We start from the raw sequence: 19,219 nt of genomic DNA, 5'->3' as shown, positions 1-19,219 counted from the left end.
AAAATTAGCTCTAGAAATTCACTCTTTCTTCCTACCTTGTAGCAAATGTGTCTCAGGATATAATTTAATACCCAAAGAGCTAGGCACTTTGTCTCACCAGCCTAAAGAATGCTTATTTCCACTTAAATTGCTCATGTTTCGATTCCAAATTCATGTCAGAGCTATTTTTAAATTTTGAGATCTTTAGAATGCTCGGATCTGTCTGTACCAGGTTTCCTGGAACCGAGAATGCGCCAGAGATGAGGCCAGCTGAGCTGGAGCCTCACTGACAACGACGGCTTTGAGGACTGCAGCTGCGACGTTGGTCCAGGTTCATGCCACGTGAGGGACTATCAGGAGAGCCAGAAAACACACCGTGCAGGGGAGGTGAATGCTGACGAGAGTCACGGCAGCAGAGCAGGCAGGCTGAGCGTGGAAACAGTCAGCGAGGCCGCAGAGGGAACCGCACAAGCGGAGCACAGGCAGCATCTTCTGAACGAGGCGAGGGCCGGAAAGGGCCAAACAGAACGGGGTGTCAGTCAGCACAACTAGCACTCCTTCAAAAGGGGCCACCTACTGTGGTCTTGGCCAGGTCTCTCTGCCATAACAGGAGGCGTGATTGGCGCTCTGTCTGCTTACAGCCCAGGCTGGCTCCCTGGACTAACTGGATTCAGCCCCTGCTCTTTGCCATGACAGCAGGCGTGATCGGCGCTCTGTCTGCTTACAGCCCAGGCTGGCTCCCTAGAGTAACTGGATTCCGCCGTTGGCTTTAAACTGTGTTAGTGTTGCTCCTGGGGCTCTAGGCCCAGGTGGAGGCTTTGTCATATCCCATTCATGTGAGGAGATATATCCCTCCCAATCAGATGATAAACTGAGGCCACAGTTAGAATCAGTTTAGAATCTGGCAAAAGGTAAAAAGCAGCAGGAAGTTGGGTCCAGGAAGACGCCAGAGCTTAACTCCCGCTGCTGATGCCACACTGGGGGAACCAAATGTGCCTGTTTTACCACACAGCCCACTGCACAGACAGCACTGGGCTGCCTGCTGTTTCACACGGTTCATATCTAACTTTTTCTGTCGGTTTTTTATTGTGACGTGGGGCAGCATAGATAGAAGGGGTCTTGGGAACTACAAAATGGAGATACAGTTTTTACTTTTAAAGGAATTGTTCAGGCCTAAGGTTTAAGAGGTCCTAGATTGGACCCTAACTAGTTTCATGACCTGCAGTAAGCGTCCAGTGTCCCCATCTGTGAGCTGGACATCACATAGGACCTCCCAGAGCTCTGTGTGGCTGACCGGAATAAGCAGGGGCTCAGGAAAGTCAGTCACAGCACTGTGACAAAAGCAACCCAGCAAATCTCCCCAGCCCGGAGTGAAAAGAACCCAAGAGACCAACAGTTACAAGGCAGAGCGGGAAAACTCTCTCTCAACTCATCAAAAAAATATATATTTACTATTTGTATATCATTTCATAAGTTACAACGACTTCGACAATTGTCTTTTGGAAGGCACTGCCCAAAAGGCACTGTAATCACTCCCTAGTTGTAGACCCAGGAAGTGCCTTAGAGACATACCTAAGGGACAGAAAGAAGGTAACTTTAAGAGTCAGTACTAAAATTCTCCAGGGTTTAAGTACCTGCAACAGATCTGTCTCACCCCAGAGTAGGAAAAGACTCATAGTGCCATATTCTCTCGTTCCCCGCATTTACATCCTGTCAAGGTCCTTTCCTCAACCTGAGGCCCTGTATAATCTGACCTCTGCTTCCACAACCTGAGGCCCTGTATAATCTGACCTCTGCCTACCCTTCCATTTTCAACTCAACTACTCTCTCCCTTGCTTACTATGTTTTTTTTTTTTATTAAAATATTTTTTTTTTTTTTTTTGTAGAGACAGAGTCTCACTGTACCGCCCTCGGGTAGAGTGCCGTGGCGTCACATGGCTCACAGCAACCTCTAACTCTTGGGCTCACGCGATTCTCTTGCCTCAGCCTCCCAAGCAGCTGGGACTACAGGCGCCCGCCACAATGCCCAGCTATTTTTTTTTGTTGTTGCAGTTTGGCCGGGACTGGGTTTGAACCCGCCACCCTCAGCATATGGGGCCGGCGCCCTACTCACTGAGCCACAGGCGCCGCCCTGCTTACTATGTTTTAATAACTTCTTTTTGTTTCTGGAACATTCCAAGACTTTGCTGCCTCAGCCCAACTTACAAATCCCCTTGCAATCTGACTGAGACAGGGTCTTGCTTTACTGCCCAGGCTAGAGTATAGTGGCATCCTCATAGCTCACTGCAACCTCCTGGGCTCAAGTAATCCTCCTACCTCAGCCTCCCAAGTAGCTACGAGTGCACACCACCACACCTGGCTAATTTTTCTATCTTTTATAGAGATGGGGTCTTACTATGTTGCTCAGGCTGGTCTCAAACTCTTGGCCTCGAGCAATCCACCCACCTCAGCCTCCCAAAGGGCAAGGATCACAGGTGTGAGCCACTGCACCTAGCCTGGATTCTTATTTCTTTTTCATCAGGTCTTGGCTCAAATGTTATTTCCTTAGAAAACCTTTCTCTAATCACCCTATATAATGTGAACGCTGTCTCATGGACACTACCACTCTGAAACCGAGCAGATTGAGTTTTATTCCTTAGTAATGCTTACCAGCCCCTAAAATCATCATATACAAACAGACTGATGGACAGTCTCTATTAGAATGTAATGCCTCATATCATAACTAACATCTGCATTGTGTTCTGTCATTTCAAAGCACCACTGCACAGCTTCATCCAATGGACACTTAAAACAACTCCATTAGGTAAGTCTGTCGCGTTTTTAAAGATGAGGAAACGGAGGTGCAGGAAAGCTAAGTCACTTGTGATGGTCACATAGCCAGTAAAGACTCTGGCAGCAATGAAACTTGTTTATTTCTACTCCAAGCCCTATATTGTCTGGGAAGTGTGTTGTGCTGTGCATTTTTTCATTTGACTAAAATGAAAAAATATATATGACATAGAAATTACAAATAAATTAATACAAACATACCGAAGAGTGTTTTTTTGTGTGTGTGTGTTTTTTTTTTTTTGGCCGGGGCTGAACCCACCACCTCTGGCATATGGGACCGGCGCCCTACTCCTTGAGCCACAGGCGCCACCCCCGAAGAGTGTTTTAAAATGAAGATTTAGGGTGCAATGGCTCACGCCTGTAATCCTTGGGAAGCCTAGGTGGGAAGGTTGCTTGAGCTCAGGAGTTCCAGATCAGCCTGAGCAAGAGTGAGTCCCCATCTCTATTAAAAATAGAAAAAAAAAAAATTAAGGGGGCATGATAGTGAGCACCTGTAGTCCCAGCTACTCAAGAGGCTGAGGCAGGAGGATCGCTTGAGCCCAGGAGTTTGAGGTTGCTGTGAGCTAGGCTGACATCATGGCACCCCAGCCTGGGCCACAGAGTAAGAAAAGCTCCGTCTCAAAAAAGAAGAAAATAAATGAAATAAAATTTAGACAAAATCTCATAAATCTCTAAGAAAAAATGCAGTTTAAAATGAGGAAAATGGGGGGGTTCAAGGGATAGGGTCCTTATCTAACAAAAGCAATCAATTTCACCTGCTTCTGTGTAACCTCAATGAATCCCCAACAATAAAAAAAAATGAGGAAGGGCGGTGCCTGTGGCTCAGTTGGTAAGGCGCCGGCCCCATATACCGACAGTGGTGGGTTCAAACCCTGCCCCGGACAAACTGCAATCAAAAAATAGCCGGGCGTTGTGGCGGGCGCCTGTAGTCCCAGCTACTCGGGAGGCTGAGGCAAGAGAATCGCTTAAGCCCAGGAGTTGGAGGTTGCTGTGAGCTGTGTGAGGCCACGGCACTCTATCGAGGGCCATAAAGTGAAACTCTGTCTCTACAAAAAAAAAAAAAAAATTGAGGAAGATAAAACAATTGAGGCATGAAAGAGCAACGTAAGATAAGATCAAATTCAGGGTGCAGGGCCCAGGACAGAGCGCTTTGCACATCCGTCTAAGACAGGAAAGCATCTCCCCCAGTCAGGAAGAATCGCCACTTCCACTTACACAGGGATGTACAGACAGTGCGCCAGTGTAACTGGAAAAGTGATTTGAGGGGCAAAAATAGCATTCAGATTTAGCAGAGAATCTTCACCCCATTTTGTTTTGCTGAGAAATGGTGGGGTGTCAGATCGCAAGAGATGGATGGATGCCGGCGACAGATCGAGGGGGCCCCAGGGGAGGATGAGAGTTTGGCGGCTCGTTGGACAAGATGCTCCCAGTTTGGAACTTCATCAAAGGAAGAGATGTGGGAGAATCTTGCCACAGATTTGTTAAGATCCAGAATGTCCTTTGAGGTTTTGTTTTTGCAGAAATTGATAGAAAGTCTCTCATTATGCATCTCCAATCATACTGTGGGCTAACTAAAACAAGACGAATACTTCTTAAATTAAATTGTGTTCCCTGCGCAGGAGGCAAAGCCTTGGCAAAGCCTATTGGCTTTAAAAGAAAGCAGAGCCTTACTTTCTAAGATCTGTCTGGCACAGGCACATCAGCATGCTGCTTAAATAAAGATGATTTCCAACACTGATGGGGTTATAAATTTAGCTTGTGTCTAGAAACACATAACACTTTTTAACTAAAATTTAGGTAAAACAAAAACATGAGTTTCCCCTTTTTTCCCCCCAATCTAATTAAATTCAACAGACATTTGTAAAACCACTGAATTGAGAGTCAGGCTTAACCAACTTGCTTTATTTTCTTGAATGGAGTTTCCTAGTATCCTATTTATACACTGCCCTAAACAGCTTCCTAGCAAAGATTTTTAAGAAAATGCTTTTTATTTTTATTTATTTATTTTTGAGACAGAGTCTCACTATGTCACCCCAAGTAGAGTGCCCTGGTGTCACAGCTCACAGCAACCTCAAACTCTTGGGCTTAAGTGATTCTCTTGCCTCAGACTCCCAAGTAGCTGGGACTACAGGTGCCCGCCACAATGCCCAGCTATTTTTTTTGTTGTAGTTGTCATTGTTGTTTAGCTGGCTGGGGCTGGATTCAAGCCCACCAGCCTCGGTGTATGTGGCCAGCGCCCTACCCACTGAGCTACAGGCACCGCCTAAGAAAATCCTTTTTAATATTTATTTTTGTCTTTATTCATTAACACATTTTTATTTTCCTAACTGTTATGTACAGTTTAAGCACCATGAATAATGAAAATGAAGGAAGGGAGGGAAAGAGGGAAAGGAAGAGTCCTTAGCTTCCAGAAGCAGTTAAAAAAAAATCTTAACAAAGATTATGGTTGTTGCTTTTCGTGCTTCCAGAGGAGATTTGTTATTAGGAGTTAGGTTTGTCTTCTGTGCACAGATCCAAAATAATAATAGCTTAAACAATATAGGAATTTATATTTCTCTCACGTAACTGTCTGAGCATGAGCCAAAACTGAATGACGGCTCTGTAGTGTCAGGGTCCCAAGTTCTATCTACTTTTTTACTTCTGTCCTGGACGGAATTCCGTGTCTACATGGTCAAGTGTCACTTGCCCCTACATATGCTTTCCAGCCAGTAAGAAGTAGAAAGGAGCAGAATGGAAGGCAATCTCCTTTCTTTCCAGGGTTCAATTGGGTCCTATGTGCTCTGTCCAATATGGTAGCCAACAGCCAAATGTGGCTATTTCCTTTTTTTTTTTTTTTGAGAGACAGTCTTACTCTGTCGCCCTCAGTACAGTGCCGTGGCATCACACAGCTCACAGCAACCTCCAACTCCTGGGCTTAGGCGATTCTCTTGCCTCAGCCTCCCGAGTAGCTGGGACTACAGGCGCCTGCCACAAAGCCCGGTTATTTTTTTGTTGCAGTTTGGCCAGGGCTGGCTTTGAACCCACCACCCTCGGTATATGGGGCTGGTGCCCTCCTCACTGAGCCACAGGCACCGCCCAGCTATTTCCATTTCAATTAAAGGAAACTAAAATGAAATAAAGTTTAAAATTCTTTCCCTCATTTGCACTAGCCACATTTCAAGTGCCATGTTGCTCCCAAGCTCTGGAACATCTGCCTCCATCTTGCCTGTCTAGCAAACTCCTATTGATTCAAGCTCTATTTCTTTTACTCTTGGAAGTTTTTCTGAGTTCACCCAAATTGAGTTAGGTTGTCTTTCTTCTACACTCCTGTATTAAATACTTATTACATTGAACCACAACATTTTATTTATATTGATTGCCTTCTCAGAGGTTTGTGAGGCTTTTTAGGGCAGGGACTATTTTCTTCTCATCTCTACCATGTCTATCCCAGTCCCAGGGTACACAAATATTTGTTGAGCATGGCTATGTCTTACTTACCTTACATTTCCAGGATCTAGCACAGTGCCTGGCACAGAGTAGTGCTCAGTAACTTTCATTGAATGAATAAGCAAAAGGCAAAACAGAGCAGTGGGAAGTTTAAGAGGCAGAGTCCCTTGATATGCAGATGCCAGACAGACTTCCAGGCGTGGGGCACGTATTAGTTTCCCACTGCTGCTATAACAAATTACCATGAACTTATGGGGTAAAGCAATACAAGTGACTTTACAGTTCTGTAGGTCAGAAGTCTAACATAGGTTTCACTGGGCTAAAATCCAGGTGTTAGTAAGGCTGTGCTCCTTCCTGGAGTCTTTAGGGGCGAAGTATTTCCTTGCCCTCTCCTGCTTCTGGAGCCCCCCCTCCCCACCCCACCCCCACCCCCGTGCACGGTTCTCTTCCTCTGTCTCCAAAACCAGCAACAGCAAACTGGGTCCTTCACACCTTGCATTACTCTGACCTCTAACTCGGCCTCTCTCCATCACTTTTAAGGCCCTTGTGATTACACTGGGCCTACCAGGACAGTCCCGGGTAATCTCCCTGTTTGAAAATCAGCTGCTTTGTAGCCTGAAATCTATTTGCAACCTTAATTCCCCTTCGTCATATAGCCTTATATATTGAGAGCCTCCAGGGATTAGAACATGGGTGTCTTTGAGGACCTTGGCCATAATTTTGCCCACTGCAGGGTATCTGAGCATTGATGAAAGTCCATATAATTAAGGCAGCACCAAGGACGAGACTAATGGGAAATTTGGGGGCTGATTATGCATATACAAGACCTTTGTAGGACAACGAAAAAGGGGTACATCAGCTCAGAGACTGCTAACGAAATGTCTACTATTCTGGCGAGGAAGGCTGCCCCACCACCACCACCTTTGTAGGGGAAGAGAAGGGTCAGTACACACTGAGTCATACATAGGAAAGGCATGTACGCGTTCATCAAAGCAGCTGGGAACTGCCAGGTTATGGATGACAATATAATGAATGAAGTATCATTTTTCTTCGAAGAAAAATGAAGCAGGAGAATGAATGGGGGAAAAGGATTTACAAAGGGCTGACAATAGAAGGAATCATTTTGTATTGCTTTCTTTGGGATTTACAGTCCTTAAAAAGGAAAGGTGGGGTTGAGGAAAAACCCTCTGTAATCTTCAGACTTCAAAAAGAAAGGGTAACTTTAAAAAAAAAAAATTGTGATTGTAAGTGGATGCTCAGGTAATTCAATAGTCCAGGAAGCTGGCAGCATGATTTCATTCTGACTCACTGAGTCTGTATTGTCGCTGAGAAAAGCAGCTCCACCTGCAGTGGGAATGCACCTGCTCCGGGCTTCCTACATCAAGTAACAACAGCAGCAGCACTAAACAACCGTGGGCACCTGCTTAGAGTCCCCTGTGAGCCAGGCTCAGTCCACCAGATGATACCTATTAACCCACTTGATTTCTACAACTTCTCGAGGAAGGTAATGCTCTTATTCCAGTCTTTTACATGGGAAACAAGGATATAGACTTGGAGTAACTTGCTGAAGCTCTCACAGCTAGTAAGTGATGCAGTCAGGATTTGAACCCAGACATTGTGGTTCCAGAATCCATGTCCCTAACACACTATGCCATCCAATCACTATTGCCACTGGACATTCAGTTCTACCTAGATTCCAGAGCTATATCTAGATGACATACGGCATTCATCTTATGTTATATGTTTTAAAATCTATGAGAAAGGCAGGGCATGGTGGCTCACGCCTTTAATCCCAACATTCTGGGACGCCAAAGCCAGGGGACTGCTTGAGCTCAGGAGTTCAACACCAGCCTGAGCAAGGGCAAAACTCTGTCTCTAAAAACAATTAAAAATTTAAAAAAATATATATAAAATCTATTAGAAGAAAGCCTTTCAGTCCCACAAAATAGGTATGACTACTGCTCAAATGACCCCTCTCAGCAGTTGAAGACCCATCACATGAGAGGCCACTTCCTGTTCTCGGTCAGCGTGGCCATGCTATCTTCACTTGTAGAGATGTTCTTCTATCTTTTCAAACTCAGGCTTCAGAATTTAAAGGTCAGCCCCGGCACTGGTCTCTTTCACCTCTTGCATCATCAACACTCAGCAATGTGCTGGCCAAAGCATTCCTCTGTCCCTGCTCATCTTCCTGGTATCCACTCTTCTGGCGGGGTCCTTGCTCCAGCTGGACGCTCCTCATACCATCTCCTTACAAACCCTGCTGGTTCCGTGCCTTCAGCCTCCCTCCTTTGAAACTTCCTCTCCTCCTGGAACACCACCATCCTATTCCAGTCAACCAAATCCCAGCCTCCTCTAAGCCTTTCCACCAAGGCTCGACTCCCTAATGCTATCCCATTTGCAGCCTCCCCCCCAGCCCCCCACTCCTTGTCTACTATGGGTATCAGCTCTGTGAAGCGAGAGACGCCTCCAACAGACATCTCCAGGCATCCTGTTCGCCGACACTACTCAGATTTTAAAATGGATTCTTCCATTGGGTCCTTCTAGCTTTGGTGATGTGATCTAATCCCTGTGTTCTCTTTATAATGAAAATCACCTAGAACATTCCAGTCAGCCTGCCATTTTAAAGTGAAATGAACTGCTTTACCGCAATTTGAGGAACTTTGGAAATATAAACAATCCATGGTTAGGAAATTACTCATTTGGGGCGGAACTCTCCAATGAGCCTGTAGAGATCGCCTTCTCTCTGGTGCTCTATGGCCAACCGCCCAGATTCTGTACCTTACCAACCTTCTAGCTCCCCTAGGGCTCCTGCACTGGTAGACACACCATCCTCAGCCACACAACCCCCCCCACCAGCCCATTTCTATAATAAGACAAGGCTTATTGCGCCAGTTTTTCAGTCAGCCACAGTCCCTGAGTTCCACTTGAAAATGATTTTTAGGCAGTTCCCTCAGACCTTTGTCCGGTTTGTTTGATTCATTATGAAGTCGTGTTTTCTCTCCTTCCAAGTAGTAACTCAGATCAGCTTGTTTTTCTGACCTTTCTGAGTTTCTCTCCTTACCTTTCTTGCTTTTTCCTTTAACATCTTTTGCCTGTCCTAGCAAGGAAGCCTCCCCTCCTGCTGTCCTTCAAGTCACTAGTCTCTCCCCTCAGTGTTCCACCCATCTTTCTTCCTCTCTCCTCTCTCTCCGTCACCTTTATCCAAGCTGTCTTCTAACATGGTTTGCATCCGGCATCCCGCTGAGAAACGCAATCTCCCTAAGGCCAGATGGGCTGGACTCCTGCCGGGTCTCTGCTTCTCCCCACAAAATCCTTCTCACCTCACACATGGCAGATGCTCAGTTAACTGAATTTTAGATGTAATACAACTTTCTTCCCACACAGAGAGAAAACAAGAGACACAAGAACATTCATTTGCCAAGACGGTTTCTGCTGAGCAGGTGTATGTCAAATCCACGGGTGCGACTAGTCCCTGTGCACCCCACAAAAGTAGTTAGCTGCGGGCGGCGCCTGTGGCTCAGCGGGTAGGGCACCGGTCCCATATTCCGGAGGTGGCGGGTTCAAACCCAGCCCCGGCCAAAAAAAAAAAAAAAAAAAGTAGTTAGCTGCATACCCCATCTTCAGATACATGGAAGGCTTAGAAAGCCTAGCTTTTTAGAGGCAGGCTTAGACATTTCTGACATAAAACAATATTCTGATGTATAAACACGTAGTATTTTATCATTCAAAGGACAGGCAAATTAAGAAAACAACCAGAATTTTAAAATGAATGCAGACATAGTAGAGATGGTATTTCTGTGTATTGTAGACATTCTCAGTTGTGTACGAAGCACCCATTCCCTTTCTTCCTACAAAAAGAACCAAATTTGTTCAAATAGTGATCAAAGATTCCTTGACTTCAGTAAGAGGAGGTCCTTACAGCAGAACTCATGAGAATAATCTTTCTTTTCTTTTTTTTTTTTTTTTGAGGCAGAGTCTCAGGGTGTCGCCCTTGGTAGAGTGCTGTGGTGTCACAGCTCACGGCAACCTCAAACTCTTGGGCTTAGAGATTCTCTTGCCTCAGCCTCCCAAGTAGCTGGGATGACAGGTGCCTGCCACAACACTGGGCTATTTTTTTTGTTGTTGTTGTTGCAGTTGTCATTGTTGTTTTTAGCAGGCCCCAGCCAGGTTCAAACCCGCCAGCCTTGGTGTATGTGGCCGGCCCTCTAACCACTGAGCTATGGGCGCCGAGCCGTGAGAATAATCTTAATCAGTTTAAACTAGTCATGCTCATCTCAAACCCTTCGCCAGTGATTAGCCTAAAGTTAGTCATGGGACACAGTTCTCATGTAAGCAAAAGTCTGATGGGGAAACAAAAAGCTGAAGCAGAAAGCCAAAAACCTGTGCGGAATGGAGCTGCGGTGCTGGAAGGAAGGCATCCATCCTGCAGCCATGAGGACAAAAGCAACACCGGCACTGCAGAGTGGAGAGAGAAGCGGGCCCTCAATGACATCCCAGAGCTGCTACTCCCGGCCTAGACAATTCGTCTCCAGACTTGTTATATAAAGAACAAACCCCAGGTTGGATGTGATGGCTCACACCTGTAATCCCAGTACTTTGGGAGGCTAAAGCAGAAGGACCACTTTAGACCAGGAGTTTGAGACCAGCCTGGGCAATAATGAAACCCTGGCTGCAGAGAAATCATTATCAAGGGTGTGGTGGGAGGCCAAGGCAGGAGGATCACTTAAGCCATGCAAACAAAACAAAACTAAAAAAAACCCCAAACAATGTAGTTGGAGGCACTGTGAATCAGATTTTTGGGCTTTTATAGCTGGAAGCCCTCCTAGCTGATACACATAATATACACATTTCTTTGTTTTCCTTAAGAAAGTGAAGGAGGCCAGGCACAGTGGCTCATGTCTGTAATCCCAACACTCTGGGAGGCTGAGGCAGGTGGACTGTCTGAGCTCACAGGTTCAAGACCAGCCTGAGCCAGAGTGAGAATCCCGTCTCAAAAAATAGCCAGGTGTTGTGGGGGGCACCTATATAGTCCCACCTACTTGGGAGGATGAGGCAAGAGAATTGCTTGAGCACAAGAATTTGAGGTTGCTATGAGCTAGGATGCCAGAGTAGTCTACCAGGGGTGACAGGGTAAGACTCTGTCTTAAAAAAAAGGTAAGGAAAAGTCACACAGTTTATAGTGACATCTACATATTCCTTGGCTTACTGCTGTGAAACTCAGTTCCCACAGTAAGAATCACTTCAGTGATCTGAAAAATAACCTTTTCGGGTTATTTTGGGAGCTATGAAAAAATAACCTTGATCAATAGCAGAGCTCAAATGCAATGCATATTATCTTTTTCCTACCGATAAACTAAAAAAATTTTCCCCCTTCAATCACAAATGTTTCTTGAGGAATGCACACGTGTGAAAAGCCCTGTATTATGTTGCATTAGGCTGTTACTATTCCAAAAATTTTAAAGAAATATTATAACAAGTAATGTTAATCTCTGTAGTTTAAGAGAAAAAAGAGACATGTAAATCTGAATGCACAAAAAGGATTCATTCCATGGGTGTAACTACCCACACCAAAAGAGAAATGAAGAATTAAAGCATGTCGCACGATGACCAAGATTTAAAAAGGAATTCAAATACACAGATAATTAAGAGAGGCAGAAATGGTGTTTTGCTCTTGAATTATCCTGAAAGCTGATTTAATCCCCCTCTCTGAGTGTGTAATAAAGCAATAAATGACATTTGTGCAATTACCCAGGATTATAAACAAAGTTAAAATATTTTTAAGCGCCAAATATTTTCCATTAAAGGGAGACAGAATAGATATTTTTGATATTTTTCTATACATCATCATGTACCGCCATCTTAATCATGTTATTAATCTTTAATCTGATTTGTACCTGAAAAGCTCATGTGGTAACTGTACACTAACTCATTCACAAAAAGAGGAGATTAGCTATTAAAGGAGCACATTTTTTCTGGGATTTCACAGAATAAATGAGCTGGACACATTTCTCTTTCCGACACCCAGCTATCCAAAATACCTCCAGAGAGTCAGAACCCCACAAAAGAGCGAATCAAGTAAAATTCAGGCAGCCCTCAGCATTGCGGTGAATTTTTGACAAATCTGACAAAAGTTTAAAAGTTGAGAAAAGACCATACTAGAAAAAGAAACATACCTTAGAGATGATTAACGGCTCCCCGCGCTCCAGGCCACCTTTCAGGGTGAAGCCCCAGGGAGCCCCTCCCTCCAGGAGCACTTCCAGATAGACGAACCTCCCCTCAGGGGTCCTGTTAGGGTCCAGGGCAGCACCCGGCTCCTTAAAGTTCTCCACAGTCCTCATGGTGCCAAACACATGGTCTCGGCCAGTTAAATTAAAAATGCCTGCGACACATTCAGACAGCACCGGTCGGTTCCCGGAGATCCACTTAGCCCAGAGAGAAATGAACTCTCACATACATAAAATGTTCTTCCAAGCCGAGCTCCAAGATGCTGAACCAGAAGGCGTTCTCAGTTCAGCATTTCTGAATGGAAATCCTCCTCTAGGAATTCCAGGTCCTGGCTGCAGCCCCCAGTGGTCTATTTTCTCCACTCTGTCACTCCCTCAGTAGAAATCTCCTCCAGTGTCACTCTGAAGATTGCTTTTATTTCATACATACGCTCACTAAAACCTCCTCTGCCGATTTTACAGAGATATTTGAAAGCATCTTACACTACAGGAGGAAAACTGCCAAAACTCAAAGGCATACCTCATTTTTGATTGATTATCAACCCTTTCTTCCTCCCAGAGTGAAATTTACCATTACAATAGGCTCTGCCCTCCCGGAAGTAGCTTTAAAGAAAGAAAGCACTTACTATGCTTCTGCTTCAGAATTTTCTAACTGGTCCCTAAGAGACAGAAAAGCTGGACTGAAACTTTTTCTTTTTTTTCAGTCCATACTTTGTTTCTTGAAGGGAAAAAAAAGTTTTTTTGTAGGATGTAGAGAAAATTCAAAAAGCATAGTTAAAAAAGAAAACCCCTCACTTTCTGGAAAAAATATCAAGGAGGCAGCTCAAATCTTTTCTTTGGTGTTCTCAGAGATGATCCGCCACCACTGCTGCAGCCCCAGCCACTGGTCTCCTCCCAGAGAAAGAGGAAGCAAGTGAGAGGGAGATGGATTAAGGCAAAGCGAGGCATTGCAACCCTTCGCACAGTAAGCACCGCTCTGCAGATTTCAGCTCACCACAAAGACCTGACAATCAAAACAGTCTCACCGTTGATAACACGTAGAAAGTTAAAAATACCATACAGATGGCTAACTACCAATGGGTAGAAAACAGTTTTGAGCATAGCCCCGCCTCAAACCAATTAAAGCAGAATTTTAGAGAGTGAGACCAGGCATTGGTGTTTTTAAAATCCCTCCAGGCAATTCTGCTGTGCTGCCAAGTTTGGGAAGCAGCATCTAAACCCTTTAGGTAAACAGGAAAGTGTCAAGGTAGGAGCACAAGAGCTTTTTTTTTTAATTAGAAAAAACTACTACCAAGTAGGATATATGAGCAGCTTCTCATCTTGAGATAGATTCTCCCATCAAATCTCTGCTTGTTTGACTCAACACCAACACAGAGCCAGCCTTCCTTCTTTCCATATTTTAACTGTTACCTACTTCAACATTATTTGTTGCCTGCTCTTCAAATGAAAAGGAATCTGTAAACCCTCCAGTACTCAGCCCCTGGAGTAGAAGGTTGCTCTGTTTCCAGGTTATCCATGGGATTTTGTAATAATGGTATACAAAATTTAATATTACTAATTTTTCTTTGAAATGCAAACAGTAGAAGGTAACTGTTCTCTTTTACCCAGAAGCCACAGCTATTAAGTTATTGGGACAGATTAAAATTATTTCTGAAGAATATGTTTCCTAAAACTTTTTTTGTTTGAAATGATAGATTAGGCGAAAGCATCCTCAAACTGCGGCCCAGGGGCCACATGAAGCGGTGTGAATTGTATTTGTTCCCGTTTTGTTTTTTACTCCAAAATAAGATATGTGCAGTGTACATAGGAATTTGTTCATAGGTTTTTTTTTTAAACTATAGTCCGGCCCTCCAACGGTCTGAGGGACAGTGAATTGGCCCCCTGTTTAAAAAGTTTGAGGATACCTGGATTAGGGGGATTATGTTGAAAACTAAAGTTAAAAACGACTTAGCCGGGCGTTGTGGCGGGCGCCTGTAGTCCCAGCTGCTCGGGAGGCTGAGGCAAGAGAATCGCTTAAGCCCAGGAGTTGGAGGTTGCTGTGAGCTGTGTGAGGCCACGGCACTCTACTGAGGGCCATAAAGTGAGACTCTGTCTCTACAAAAAAAAAAAAAAAAAAAAAAAGACTGTAGGGTTTGATGACAATTTGATTTTGGTGTTTGTACTTATAATTAATGTAAAGTTGATATAAAGAAGGAGGCATAATATACAATGAAGACTATGAGATATTTAATGTACAACACAGACACGTGTTATTTGGTTTCCAGTGGCAGCTTCACCTGAGGGCTCAAAGATAAATAAATAAATAAATAAATAAAATGTCGTTTTTATGTAATGATAATATTTTAGTGAAAACTTAAGGTGCACCAAAGGAAAGTAAGTAGCAAAGACTGGCTGATTCTTAAGGGTAATTTATGCGATTTTTTTCATCGCAGTTTTCTTCTGCAGCTTAATTTATAAAATAAGAATAAAAGAAGAACTTTGGTTTTTCTTTCACACCATTATTCAAAGTACATAGGTATGGGCGACGCCTGTGGCTCAGTGAGCAGGGCGCCGGCCCCATATGCCAAGGGTGGCGGGTTCAAACCCAGCCCCGGCCAAACTGCAACAAAAAAAAAGCCGGGTGCTGTGGCGGGTGCCTGTAGTACCAGCTACTCGGGAGGCTGAGGCAGGAGAATCGCTTAAGCCCAGGAGTTGGAGGTTGCTGTGAGCTGTGTGATGCCATGGCACTTTACCGAGGGCAATAAAGTGAAACTCTGTCTCTACAAAAAAAAAAAAAAACCAAAGTACATAGGCATTTTTAAATAAAATTCCTATGTAAATAAGCATTTTTATCAAGAAATTTTTTTTGAAGCTCTTATGAACTGCTCCAAACAGTTTTTTAAAAGATGGGATTTTTATACAGTCCACATTTACTATTAAAAAGTAATGAAGCGGGGCGGCGCCTGTGGCTCAGTGAGTAGGGTGCCGGCCCCATATGCCGAGGGTGGCGGGTTCAAACCCAGCCCCGGCCAAACTGCAACAAAAAAATACCCGGGTGCTGTGGCAGGTGCCTGTAGTCCCAGCTACTCGGGAGGCTGAGGCAAGAGAATTGCTTAAGCCCAGGAGCTGGAGGTTGCTGTGAGCTGTGTGAGGCCACGGTACTCTACCAAGGGCCATAAAGTGAGACTCTGTCTCTACAAAAAAAAAAAAAAAAAAAAAGTAATGAAGCTAGGGCGGCATCTGTGGCTCAAAGGAGTAGGGCGCCAGCCCCATATGCCGAAGGTGGCAGGTTCAAACCCAGCCCCAGACAAAAACCTCAAAAATAAATAAATAAATAAATAAATAAAAAGGAATGAAGCTAAATAGAATTTTAACTAGGGCGGCGCCTGTGGCTCAGTGAGTAGGGCGCCGGCCCCATATGCCGAGGGTGGCAGGTTCAAACCCCGCCCCGGCCAAACTGCAACAAAAAAAAAAGAATTTTAACTAGACAGAAGGAATAAGTTCAAGAGATCTCTTGTACAACATGGTGACTATAGCTAATAAGTAATGTATTGCATACTTGAAAATGGCTAAGAGTAGAGGTTTAGTGCTTTCACCACAAAAATGGTAAGGACGAGAGGTAAGGGATGTATTAGTGGACTCCATTTAGCCATTCCAGAGTGTATGCAAAGATCAAAACATCACGTTGCATATCATAAATACATACAGCGTTTATTTGTCAATTTAAAAAATAATAAGTAAAAATATATCAAAGTAATGAAGTGGAAAAAAAGGCAAAGGAAATTAAAAAACGGTACACAGTGAAGAACATGGACTCTGCACTTGTAGACTGATGAAACCTCTGTCTTATCACCAAATACATTTAAGCAACAAATATTCAATGAAAATTAACATGTACTCTGAACAAAGTATGTGAAACTTCATTTCGTGGATATTTAGTATGGCATCTGATAGACCAGGGCTGGGATAACGTTTTCCCTCTGTCTTCCACTGCTCAGACTCCAAGAAGGGTAAGGCCACCCACCCCCACTGTTTTTATAGGTGAGGACGCAGAGGTCACCAGAAGGTTAAGCAATCTGGCCAGAGTCATCCTGTAAACAGCATCAACAGGCATGAAATTAAAATCGTCAGACATCTAGGGACGGAATCTCAGCTCAAGGCAGGTCTTTTGCGTAGCTTACGGTAAAAAGACAACTTTCTCTGGGACAGCTTTGCTAATTCCCAAGGAGAACTTCGGTTGTGGTGTGTGATTTGGACCCAAACTTTTCAAAAGAGAGTGAAATCGGACTCTCTCTCCTGGACAACAAGGAGAGACAGACAATGCTAGTGTCCCAAAGTGCCCACAGTGGAAAGGGCAGAAATCTAACTGGGAACAGGGCAGGTGTCTTTCTCACTCTTAGCATAGGCTTTAGGCATTTTGGTGAAGGACTTTTTTTGCCTGCTCAGCATCTCTCTGGGGAACCACTCTTTTCCCCTTCCTCTATCCTGCGGTGATTGTGAGCTGACCCTGGCCCAGCTCCTGAGTGGACATATAGTCCAGACCAAATGCTCCCTGGCTGGAAGGATTGGTTCATGCATGGCCATTTGACTCACACGTGGCCAGTGTTCTACTAGAGATTTTAATACAGCTGTGAAAAAGGGACATTCTCTCCTGAGGGTTTCTAAGTTCACAGATAAAATCCTGGAGTTGCTGGAAGTCATCTTGGCCATCACATGCCTAAAAAAGAAGCCAGCCCTGGCAAAAGCAATTTACAATATGCGGAGTTCTGATCATCAGTGTTCTGATGATACCATTCGAGCCTTGGGCCCAACAGTACCTTTCTTTAGCCAGCAGTTCTCAAAGTTTTTGATTTCAGGAACACTTTACATTCTTAAAAGGTACTGAGGACTCCAAAGAAATTTTGTTTATTTATTGTATCTGTCAATATTTCCTATATTAGAAAATTAAAGGCAGGGCATGGTGGCTCACTCTTGTAATCCGAGCACTCTGGGAGGCCGAGGTGGGTGGATTGCTTGAGCTCGCAAGTTCAAGACCAGCCTGAGCAAGAGCAAGACCTTATCTCTATTAAAAAATAGTAAAATTGAGGCAAGAGGCTTGCTTGAGCCCAAGAGTTGGAGGTTGCTGTGAGCTATGACACCATAGCACTCTACCCAAGGCATCAGCTTGAGACTCTATCTCAAAAAAAAAAAAAGAAAGAAAGAAAAAGACAATTAAAACAGAAAAGAACATTTAAAAAACATTATTTCATCTTAAAATAATGGTATATCTCTTACCTGTTAAAATAACATGTTAATATTTTAATTAAAAGTATATGTTTTTTATTTTTTTTATTAAATCATAGCTATATACATTAATGCAATCATGGGGTACAATGTGCTCTTTTTATACACAATCTGAAATATTTTCATCAAACTGGTTAACATAGCCTTCACAGCACCCTCTTAGTTATTGTGCTAAGACATTTACATTCTACGTTTAGTAAATTTCGCATATACCCTTGTAAGATGCACCATAGGTGTGGTCCCACAAATTACCCTCCCTCCATCCATCCTCCCCCTCCCTTCCTCTCCCCTTTCCCCATATTTTTGGGCTATAATTGGGTTATAGCTTTTATATGAAAGCTATAAATTGGTTTCATACTAGGGCTGAGTATATTGGAGACTTTTTCTTCCATTCTTGAGATACTTTACTAAGAAGAATATGTTCCAGCTCCATCCATATAAACATGAAAAGTGTATTTTTTCAAAAAATATTATGGAGAATTATGGCATTGTTTTACATATTTGCAAATCTCTTTAATGGCCAGATTAGTAGAAAACTAATCTGGTTTAGATTAGAAACAACTGCTTTTATTATCTGCTACTGTGTTCAATCTGTTTACTATCACATGTCATATAGCCACTGGAAAATGCCACTATACATTTGTGAGAGAACAAGTAGAAAGACTAAAAAAATCTTAGAATTATTACGAAAATGGCTTTGGCCTTGAGAATCCCACCCCAATGTCCCCAGACCAGACTTTGAGAACACTACCTTAAGCAGATACAGCTGTGTCTGAAGCCGTCCCACTCCTACAATTACCAGTTTTATAAGCCCGTGTAAACCTGTTTATTTTTTCCTTAAACCAGCCAGAGGTGGGTTCCTGCTACTTGCAACTGAAAGAATTGTGAGCTATGCACAATGAAACCCTTTGCAATTCTTCCTCATTTGGGAGGAAGTTTAGGGAAGCTCAGCACAGTGTGACAAATGAAGCTTCACACCTGGCCTTCTCTCATTCTGCTACTTCCCTCCTTCCTTCTGCCTCGACTCAGAATTACTCCCACTTTCCTAATCAAATTCTTCCCTTCAAATTAGGTCCAAGGAAGCTTGTAACTTTACTTTCTGTTTTGATATAAAACATTTCCACTGTTAGTGAGTTCATATTGGTCTGTTACTATGCATGTGGCCCTAGAATAGGAAAATACTTCCATCATACTGACTCTGCCACTTCTATAGCATTCCTACACCAAACATTTTTTTCCCACCAAACATTTTTTTTTTTTTCAGTTTCTGGCCGGGGCTGAGTTTGAACCCATCACCTCCAGCATATGGGGCCAGCACCCTACTCTTTTGAGCCACAGGCACTACCCACCACCAAACATTTTTTTAAAATACCATTTACTTTTTAAAAATCACACATCAGGCCAGGTGCAGTGGCCCATGCCTGTAATCCTAGCACTGTGGGAGGCCAAGGCTGGTGGATTGCTTGAGCTTACAATTGAGACCAGCCTGAGCAAGAGTG

General features: G+C 43.7%; 1 protein-coding gene across 2 annotated transcripts in view; it reads right to left on the bottom strand.

Moving 5' to 3' along the window:
- SHROOM3 (shroom family member 3) overlaps positions 1-13,159 on the bottom strand; it is a 329,341-nt gene extending 316,182 nt beyond the window's left edge. For both annotated transcript variants that reach the window (XM_053588265.1, XM_053588349.1), the window contains exon 1: positions 12,408-13,159. In XM_053588265.1, coding sequence (XP_053444240.1) covers positions 12,408-12,572 — 165 coding nt within the window. In that variant the 5' untranslated portion in view covers positions 12,573-13,159. The remainder of the gene's footprint in view (positions 1-12,407) is intronic.
- Positions 13,160-19,219: the final 6,060 nt, after the last annotated feature.

This window comes from Nycticebus coucang, chromosome 1, assembly GCF_027406575.1.
Source record: "Nycticebus coucang isolate mNycCou1 chromosome 1, mNycCou1.pri, whole genome shotgun sequence".
Classification (NCBI taxonomy): Eukaryota; Metazoa; Chordata; class Mammalia; order Primates; family Lorisidae; genus Nycticebus; species Nycticebus coucang.
The sequence above is the reverse complement of the archived record's forward strand: the minus strand, read 5'-3'. Positions and strand labels throughout refer to the sequence as shown.